The sequence below is a fragment of the Olea europaea genome, chromosome 17, assembly GCF_002742605.1.
Source record: "Olea europaea var. sylvestris chromosome 17, O_europaea_v1, whole genome shotgun sequence".
Taxonomy (NCBI): domain Eukaryota; kingdom Viridiplantae; phylum Streptophyta; class Magnoliopsida; order Lamiales; family Oleaceae; genus Olea; species Olea europaea.
In genome coordinates this window covers 14384032-14395007 of record NC_036253.1, presented here as the reverse complement: position 1 = coordinate 14395007, position 10976 = coordinate 14384032, and the positions used below count along the sequence as shown (strand labels likewise).

The 10976-nt window shown below is 30.0% G+C and overlaps 1 protein-coding gene across 1 annotated transcript; it reads left to right on the top strand.

The window, feature by feature from the left end:
* Positions 1–349: 349 nt before the first annotated feature.
* On the top strand, positions 350–3243 carry LOC111365659. The gene is made up of 6 exons (XM_022986199.1): positions 350–632; positions 738–793; positions 1067–1093; positions 1170–2255; positions 2375–2381; positions 2483–3243. The coding sequence occupies exons 1-6, from the start codon at positions 350–352 to the stop codon at positions 3241–3243; spliced, it is 2220 nt and encodes a 739-aa protein (XP_022841967.1).
* The last annotated feature ends 7733 nt before the right edge of the window (positions 3244–10976 follow it).

The following is a 10976-nucleotide window of genomic DNA, read 5'->3' as shown; positions in this document are numbered from 1 at the left end:
AAGTAGTCCTCATCAACCTTATGCTTTGTCATCTTCTAAAATTTGTGATCATTGTGGTGCTACAAAATTCTATAGAGAAAGCAAATGATTATGTTGTTGTGATGGAAATGTCAAATTACAGTTACATGATATACCTCCTAAAACGTATGATTTATTTACCTCCACATCTGAAGAGGCTGTAGCTTTTAAAAAGGTTGTTCGTAATTATAACAATCATTTTGCATTTACTTCGTTTGATGTTAAGTATGACAAAGAATCGTGTAAGAATAATAAATGTATATATACTTTCAGAGTTCAAGGACAAGTACACCATTTCATAAACTCACTTGTGCCAAAAAATGAGAATCTAATGTATTTACAGTTATACTTCTATGATACTGAAAATGAAATTTGTAATAGACTGATTACTTCTGACAAATTTTGTGAGTTTACTTTGAGAAAGTTGATAGATGTTCTAAACAAAAATCCCTATTCAAAGTTTTTCCGATCATTACGTGAAGTTAGTGATTTAGAATCATATTGTAATTTACTGAAGTCTAATCCTGGTGTTGATCGAAGAATATATAACTTGCCAACATCACAACAAGTGGCATTAGTTTGGGTTGATAATCACCCATCTACAAATACTAGAGGTCAGGATTTATTAATTTATGGAGATTTAGGTAATGCATATAAAGTTCAATACTATTATGGTTGTTATGATCCTACCCAATAATCACTACTTTTCATGTATGGAGAACCTGGATGTTATGAAAGTATTGAAAAGGTGAATGTAAGTGTTTCACAAGCTCTGGTTTGTCAGAATTTAATAGAAATTAATCATGTCCATTGTGCGGATCAATTATTGGAAATAAAAGACTATGATAAACAATTTTAGTAATAGAATTAAACTAATTTATTTATCTTAGTAATTGCATTTAGTGAATGAAGTTTTTGTTGATATATTCTTTTCTTTCTTACAGTTTTTAAGGCAAAAAAAATGAATAACTGTATCATGTCGGGAATATTATTGTTATAAGCTTCAAATCAGGTGTGTATATAATTGTGTTCTTTTATATGTTGGCAGACTTTTATAGCAATATGTTGTGGATATGTATGTGAAAATTGAAACAGCGAGATTAGACTACTTTAGTAATAACCAAAAGGTTATAAGAGCTGAACTATATTAGGGAATTGTAGATAGTGTACAAAATAGTGAGAATAGAGGTTATAAAATTGGTAGATCATTATTGTTGCCTTCTAATTTTGTTGGGGGTCCTAGGAACATAACTAAAAGATATATGGATGCAATGTCTTTAGTTCAGAGATATGGTAAACCTGATATGTTTTTGACAATAAGGTGTAATCCAAATTGGCCTGAAATAAAATGTGAATTGAAACACAGTGATGAAATACAGAATAGGCCAGGTTTGTTAGTAAGAATATTTTGTGCCAAGTTTGAGGAATTGAAGGCAGATTTGGTTAAGAGAAAGTTGTTGGATCCTATTGCTGCACATGCTTATGTGATTGAATTCCAGAAAAGAGGATTACCTCACGCACATTTTCTTCTTATATTTAAACGAAATTCTAAGATCCGAAACTATGTACAAGTCAATGAAATTGTCTCATCAGAAATATCAGACAAAAAAAACCCTTACCTGTATGCTACTATTTTAAAACATATGATGCATGGTCCTTGTAGGAATTTGAATCTTAAGAATGTTTGTATGAAAAAGAATTTTGTGTGTAAAAATAAATATTCGAGAGATTATGTTGAAAATACTTCTTTGGGTAATGATTCCTACCCACTTTGCAAGCGTCGCAATGATGGTGTAAGTGTTAAAGTAAGAGGGTGTATGTTGGATAATAGATGGGTTGTACCGTATAATCCTTACATTTTAGCTAAATATGATTGTCACATTAATGTGGAGGTATGTTCTTCTGTTAAAGTTGTTAAATATCTATACAAGTATGTGTATAAGAGACATGGCCGCATTCATTTTACTTTAGATAAAGAAACAAACGAACAATTCGTTGATGAGATTTCAAACTATCAAACAGCTAGATGGATATCTCCACCTGAAGTTATGTGGAGGATATTTAGTTTTGATTTATTTGATATATCTCCTACAGTAATTTTTTTACAGTTATATACTAAAGATGCTCAAACGGTTACATACAATGAGACAGATGATTTATCAAAGGTTATAAATAAGGATTTTGTTCACCGAACAATGTTAACAGAATTCTTTAAAATGAATATTTCAAATGAAAAGGTAAAAACTCTATTGTATAAAGAATTTCCAACCTATTTCGTATGGGATACATCCATGCGAATTTGGAGTCCTAGAAAAGCAAAGATATTATTGGTAGAATAGTGCTAATCCATGTGAAGGTGAGAGGTATTTTTTAAGAGTTTTGTTACATCATATTAGAGAGTCAAAATCTTTTGAAGATTAAAAAGCAGTCAATGGTATTGTTTTATCTACTTATTGTGAAGCAGTACTTTCCCATGATCTTCTTAGTGAAAATAGCTATTTTGAGATGTGTTTATTTGAGGCAGTTGCTTACCAAATGCCCATATTACTGCGACGACTATTTGCCAATGTATTAAGTTTATCTTGCTCTACAAAACAAATGAATTTACGGAATAAATTTAAGGATTTCATGATAGAAGATTATTTACATAAAGGTTTCACACAACAAAGTGCTAAGATGGAAGATTTACACTGTATAAATTCTTTCTTAGAAAGTGTTGGTAAGAGTATAATTGATTTTTACTTGGTAGATTTTGATTTATCTGTGAATGATGATGATATCTTTGAAACCATGATTGCCGAAGAAACAACCAATATTAATTTTCAGTCAGACGTACATTATAGTAAGAGTTTAAATAAAGAGCAACAAAATACTTATGATACTATTTTGGATTGTGTTTTAAATGATAAGAGTGGAATGTTTTTTATTAATGGCCCAGGAGGCACTGAAAAAACATATTTGTACAAGACATTACTTTTTGGTGTACGATCTCGAAATCTTATCGCACTAGAAACGGCATCATCAGGAGTAGCTGCATCTCTATTATCGGCTAGTAGAACAGGACATTCAAGATTCAAAATTCCGCTAAAAGTGAGTTGTGATATGCGTTGTTCGGTGAGTAAACAGTCTGCGCTTGGTAAACGTTTACCATTGACTAGGTTAATAATCTGGGATGAAACATCAATGGTTCATAAATATACTTTTGAGGCTTTAGATAAAATGTAAGAGACATTACTGATTGTCAATTACCATTTGGTGGAAAAGTCATTGTGTGTGGATGAGATTTTCGACAAATTTTACCAGTAGTACAAAGAGGAATAAAAGACGATATAATGAAGGCAAGTTTAGTTTTTTCGCATTATGGCGTTCTTTTACACAGCTAGCATTAGTAAAAAATATGAGAGCTAAATTAGATCCGTCATGCTGTGAATATTTGCTGAAATTTGGGAATGGAATAGAGAGAACACATTCATGCCAAATGATTGCACTTCCTGAAGATATTACCATCAATTTTGAAGATGGATTTAAATCATTGAAGGAATTAATTGACATTGTGTTTTCCAATTTCCAGACATATGGAGACAACCTACATATTATGATGAATAAAATTATTTTAACCCTAAAAAATGAAATATGTAGATTTAATAAACAATATGTTGCTTAAAGAAATTCAGGGAGAGAAAGTTACATATTTTAGTTTTGATGAAATGATTGATAAAAGTAAAGGATTTATTGATGAAGATTTTTTGAATAGTCTAGTTTCAAACGATATACTTCCACATGAATTCATATTGAAAAAAAAAATTTGTCCAATTATGTTGTTCAGAAATATTAATCCCGCAGAAGGTCTATGCAATGGGACTAAATTTATTTGTCGTGATTTTAAGCAGAATGTTATCTTGGCTAAAATTGAGACATGAAAATATCGTGGAAATCAAGTATTTTTACCTAGAGTTCCATTCATCCTCTTGAAGGCGATAAACACTCTATATCATTTAAAAGAACTCAATTTCTAATTCGTCCATGTTTTGCAATGACCATTAACAAATCTTAAGGTCAAACTCTAGATTTTGTTGGCTTATATTTTCTAGAACCTGTATTTTCCCATGGCTAATTGTATGTTGCATTGTCCCGAGCTAGAACAAGCGAAAATATAAAAGTTCTGATGAAACCTTTTGTCAAAAATAAGTCACATACTTGTTATACCAAAAATATTGTCTATCATGAAATCTTGAATTTAGTTCACGGGAAATATTGGAATCTTCAGCTGATGAAGATTTCTAAAGTATATTCTTAATTATTTGTTATAATTCTTTATTGATTATATTTGTTATTACAAACACAAAATTAATAACAAATCTGGACTTGACTTCTGATTGTTATGATGAAATATTGATTTTGCAAAATGGTATCTTTGCAAAAAGGATTTTTGAAGTTATTCTTTCCAAAAATATATTAATTAGTCGTCATGCTTTATATTTTCTAAATACAAGTATTAATCACACATAACTTTTTGAATTGTCTTACTTTTTTTCTATTTACTAATGGTCATTTGTTATTCATTTTAGTTTGTGTAGCTGTCAGATGTCGCTTGGTTAATGTGAATACAATTGGTAAAGCTGATATTTAAAAGTTTGGATAGAGATGGAGGAAACCATTTTTGGAAACCACTTCTGTAAGTTTTTTAACTTGACTTAATCATTTTACCATTCCATAATTATATTTCTATGTAAATATATTCCTACGGTAAGTGATATTATTACAAAACACACAGGTTCATTCTACTTGAAAGCATTTTCTTCAAGGTGAATCCATCATACAGCGTATTAGTGTAACTATGTGTGTGTGTGTGTGTGTGTGTGAGTGTGTATGTTGATGTAACCATAGATGTATTAATATATAAGAGAATGTTATGTTTTAGTTAGAAACATTGTAGGATTTTTGAATTGTAAAGAAAGGAAAAAAGTGTAATTTCTATGAAAATTTTTATGCGATAATTTAAGATAATTAACGAAAAAGTGAAATGGATAAACATAAATATTAAACATTATTGGTGTGAAAAGTTTCATTGACGAGTTAGAGTTCCATCGTTGTGGTTTTTTTTTTGTAAACCATGAACATTGGAGATTCGCTATTTAATAATTCAAATACGCATGTATCTCCGATTTGTAGTTCCTTCTCTGTCAAAAAATTGGCCCAACCTATAATAAGACAGCGCACCACACCGTTTGGTCTTTGAATGGAGCCGAACATTTCGCACATATCCTGGTAGATAGTGTCTTGCAAACCTTCCTGGTATAAACTTCGAAAAAATATGAATGTTGATATTAATATTAAAATAATGTGAAAAATGTAAATATAGAATGATATATTAAAGATAGCCTACAATTTCTCAATGGTTGTTCTGATTGAGCGTCATCGTTACTTCGAATGTAGAATTATTTAGATGTAAAGCCTCGTCTTCTTCAACATCAGAGCCATATGTAACCTCTGATTTAAAATGATCAAATATCCTCATATTGAACGTGGAATTTTCATTATATTCAAATACTACAACAAAACCATTCTGTAAGTTATGATAGTAAAAAAATTGCTCACATCCATTAGTCTAATATATTTCTCCATCGATTGTTTGTAGCTGTATTGTTACAATTATACCATCATACGAAGTTAATCATATTCTATTACCTAATTCCTGTCTCTAGCAATTGATAAAAGATGTAAGAAGCATCCACATATATAAAAAAAATATAGGCAGTAAATAAAATATTCATACAAATATGAAAGAAGATATTATTATATAACTTACCAAACGGATGTTATGATTTAGTGAAACATCGATAATTTTGAAGAAACTATGTGGCAAATCCATTTTTGTGTTGATAAACTAGAGTATGTATGATTTTGAACACAATTAAAGATTGAAAATTATATATCATTTATAACTACGAATTTATTTTGAAACAATTGTAGTGAAAGAATCAAGAAAGAAACACTAGATTAAACCTGATTTTTTTCAGGAAAGCTTGGTAGGTATAGGTAAAGATATGTAAATTGGTTACGTATGAAGAAATGGTATGAGAAACTTTTTAAACTAAACAATACTTGTCCTTTTTTGAGAGAAGATTTGACAACAACTTCAAGGGGTAAGAATATAAAAATAGACAAAGTAAGAAATGAACAAACAGACAAACACTCTTCTGGGGATTATTTTTTAGATACGTCTACTAGATTTGCTAGATTTGATTAAAAATGAATTTTATTACTAAGATGTAAAGTGCTAAATGGTAGATTGAAAAAATAATAATAATAATAATGACTAATGAGATTAAGAAGAAATAAAAGTATAATTTTATGTAATTAACAAAATAATAGTTTAGTTATACAATAAAACTGTCCAATTGGTTTGATATGGTCTAATATGGCAATCAATTGTTTGTTTACTGACAAAGTAAATAATTAATAATTTAAATCACAAAAAAAGAGGAAAAAAAGGGCAAATGCTTCGCACAGTGCGGAGCACTAACTAGAATGCTCCACACTGTGTGGAGCAACTTTGTTATGGTTAAGTGCGGAGGAACTTTGCTATGATTAAGATTGCAAAACAAAAAAATTAGCTAATATGTCGTTCAAATTATTTGATTACTCAGTAAAACAATTATTAAACAATTAAAAATTAATAATTTAGTAAATAAAAAAAGGAAGGAAATACTCCGCATAGTGCGAAGCACTTGTTGGAGTTTCTCCGTACAGGCTTGAGGAGCAAGTGTGAGGAGCATTTGCTCCGTACAATGTGGAGCAAATTTTTTTCCTTTTCTTTTAGATTTTTTTTCCTTGTGTTTTTTTTTTTGGATTGAAATTATTATTTACTAAATTATTATTTGTTATTAATTGTTTATGTCATGAGCTACTTGTCATACCTCCACCTTTGAATTTTACACCTTCCCCATACTGGTATACATATTTTTTTTGGCTTGCGTAAACTAATCTATTCCCATACATTACTATGTACTTATATACTTGCAAATTTCATTCAGACTAATCCATTTCAATACATTATACTCTAGAGTGTACTTATACATAACTTGTCATACTTCACCGATTTTATCTAATTTTTTTTTTTAACTTTAAACCATTTCATTTTCCTTACACACAAGAGTGATTTTTTTTCCCTTTTTAATGCTCCACACAGTGCAAAGCAACTTCGGCAAGTCCTCCATACTGTGCGGAGCAAATTTTTCTCTTTTTTTATTGAAATTATTGTTTACTAAATAATTAATTATTATTAATTGTTTACTGTCGTGAGTTGTTTGCCATTCCTTTACCATACTGGTATACATATTTTTTTGCTATCTCATACTTTACAAATTTTATCGTACCAAACTAATCCATTCCCATACATTACTCTGTATCCATATACTTACACATTTCATCATACACAGACAAATCCATTCCCATACATTATACTCTAGAATGTACTTTTATATAATATACTTAATAAAAATTTCAGGTTAATCAATCAACTAACTTACTTGGCCATATTTCACCGGTTTTATCTAATTTTTGTTTAAAACTTTGACAAATTATACTATATTTATTTAAACCATTTCATTTCCCTTCTGAGATTATCATCCTCATAAATCTTCTGCTCTACTCCGACTGCATTTGATATATTATTTATTTTAGATTTAGATAAAGTGGAAGAAGAATACAAACTCATACCAGAAATTGTCTCAAACAACGAGAAGTGGAAAGCCAAGGTCATTGTTGTCGAAAAACAATCACCAAAACCTTCTAAACAAGGCAATGGAAGATATCAACATCTGGTGTTGATGGATACTCAGGTAACTCTTCTTATTGTTAGTTAGAAAGTTGGCTTCAACTTCAAAACTAAAACGATTAAGACTTCTCATTCATATATAATCAGAAAAGAAATTTCTTATCGTTTTTCATTTTCATTTTCCAGGGAAATACTATCCAAGCTATCTTATATGATTCCAATATTAGTGCTTTTGAGGATCAACTTGTTTTGGGGAAAACATATGCCATTTCAAAAGCCTATGAGAAGAATAATACGGGAAACTACAAATATTCGATAAGATCTTATCACTGGAGTATATCTGGACAAACTCGTCTTGTTGAACTAAATAAAGATAATCTGGAATTTGTTTTTTTTAACATCTCAGCTGACAGCTTTTCTTGAAGTAGAAGAGTATATGAATACAGATGCTGATATAAGTAAGAAATGCATATTTTTTTGTTATTCCATGATATGTTATCTTGAATTATTTATTAGTTATTATATTTAGAAAAATAAGTAGAGAGTCATTTTAAAATTTATATTTTCAGATATACTCGCGGTTGCAATTAATACGACGCCTAAACGAATGATTCAATCAAAAGATGGCAACCAAACATGGGTACATGATGTATTGCTTCTGGACAAAAATTTCAAAACAATGATGCTTACACTTTGGGATTCCTTTGTTGATAGAGAATGTGTAGTAATAGCGGAGAATATTGAGAGAAAACCAGTCATCTTTGCAACACATCTCAGAGTTACGTCTTTTCTTTGGTATGTGTTATGTGTTTAGTTGCTGGTATGTTTTACATTACATTATATCAGCATATACTATAACATATATATTTGATAGTTTGCACATGTATGCAGGTTTGAAATTGTCCACAAAAGTCCATACAACTTACTTCATAAATACACCTTTCATCAAAGTAAAAAAGATGATGGAATGGTATATAGAATAAATTGATTTTTTTTTTGTTATTCTTTTTTCCTATTCCCACATCTCTAGCCACTATCACTACTATCCACGTTTACTAATTTTGTTCTAAATGTCTTGAGGTTATTTCACCTTATTTACTACATTTACTAGGGTCAAAGAAAATTCAATTAAAATAGATGATTTGGTATTGAAAAAATCATACATGGAAAGAAGCCCCACAGATCTTTCTCCACCCATGCAAAGTAAATTCACTCATATTCAAAATCTTCAAGGACGTCTCTTAGCGATAATGATATTTATGACAAGTTTTATATACATATAAAAAATTGTACATACATATTCCTTATTTCAGCTCTGTTTTGACACAGCAGAATTTTTATTGGGTAAATGGCACGGCAATTACAGATAAAATTGATAACAAATCTTCGTACATGGCTTGCAACAACTGTTATAGAAAATCAAATGCTAATTTTGGAGAAACTTATCTCTGTATTTTTTGCAAGAATTTAAACTCTAAAGCTATTCATTGGTATATTTTACTTTATTATATGGATATACATACCTTCTTTAATTGTTTTGATCATTTGTGAGTGTATACCAAATACATTTTAGGGCTCGAGCATATGTGTAGTTGTAAGATGTCACAGGCTTGCTTAATGCAAGTGCAATTGGTGAAGCAGCCTAGAAATTCTTATTTATAAGTGCACAATCTTTGATGGAGCAAACCAATTCTGTAAGAATTTTAATGTAACTTCAACATTTTGCAGTGCTAAAACATGTTGTTCAAGCAATATTAATTGATGAATCAACATTAACATACAGAATTCACAAAAAACATACTTTGAAAATGTCGTCAAGAAAATGCAGAGTACTCAACGAACATTCTACCTAAAAGCATTCCAAACTGAGCCTAATTCATCAAGCTATAGATTTGACATCATCTCTGTCATAGATCTAGACCAGACAAGTCCAAGAGAAAAAACCAAGCAAATGTTAATGTTAAAAGTATAGGTACATCACGCGGGAAAGGTATCTACACACACTCTTTAGACTCTGAAGAGAATTTGTCGCCTCCAACCAAGAGAGCCCTCTTCAGATCTTCGAATGAAGGGAATGTTCCATGTGATGAAACAACAATTTGGATGTGTCTCGCACAGAACTTTTGGTTCCAAAACAAAAGATAGATTAAAAAAATCATGATTGAAGTATTTGTTTTGTTATTTTTTATTAGGATTAGTCTTGACTTTTGTTTTCCTCGTTAGTAATTTTATTTGGAAAGTGTCAAGCACTTTGTTGTTGACAAATGATGTCTGTAGCTAATACTTACATTATTTCTTTTGTATGGTTGGATAGCAAAGTAGTAATTTCATAAATGTCAACAATAGTAATGAAAAATGTTAACAATACTAATGAAGACGTTTCTATTTTCTAAGGCATTCCTATTTTTACTATGGAATTAGTATTGACTTTTGTTTTCTTCGTTAGTATAATTTTATTTGAAAATTGTCAAGCACATTCTTGTTGACAAATGATGTATGTAGGCTAATACTTACATCATTTATGCTTTAACTCTATTGTATGTTGGATATCAAAATAGGTAATTTCACAAATGTGAACAAAGGCTTCTAAAGCATTTCTATTTTCTGTCTTTTATTTACTTTCGATTAGTTCCGAATTCCAAAAGATTCCAAAGACTAAAATATGAAATTTTCAATTTTCCTGGCAACAAAAATAAGATTTTAATGACAATTCATCGACCAAATATATGTCTACACCAACAAAATACTAATCAAAGAATAGAATTCCTCACCATATAATTATTTTTATTATTCTTTATTTCTATATTATACCTATATATATATATATATATACACACTCCCCTGAGTCTATTATGGTATCAGAGCCATAAGTGAACAAGTGAGATTAGTTTAAATCTTACATTATAGGCACTGTTCAATAGGTTCAAATTGGTTTGAATTCCTGGATGTCTGCTGAATAGACGTTGGTCAGCCCTGTAGACGTTGGTCAGCCGTGTTAGGTGGTCCCGTTGGGTGGTCCCGTTTGTAGGCTTGGTAAAAACCAATCTATCCTATTTTACTGTTTTTATTGTGTAATTTTAACTTGATTTCATTTTTTCAATTATGTCTTCGGTTTCTAATTGGCTAAGGAGATCTAGATCTAGAAATAGATCAAAAAATCAAAATGAAAATAGAACAA

Bases quoted from the DNA above. Each gene is read 5' to 3' on its own strand.
- LOC111365659 (XM_022986199.1), top strand. From the start codon at position 350: ATGTATTTACAGTTATACTTCTATGATACTGAAAATGAAATTTGTAAT. The intron at 633-737 runs GTCAGGATTTAT...TCATGTATGGAG, and splicing joins CCCATCTACAAATACTAGAG to AACCTGGATGTTATGAAAGT. The intron at 794-1,066 runs GTTTGTCAGAAT...ATATGTTGGCAG, and splicing joins TAAGTGTTTCACAAGCTCTG to ACTTTTATAGCAATATGTTG.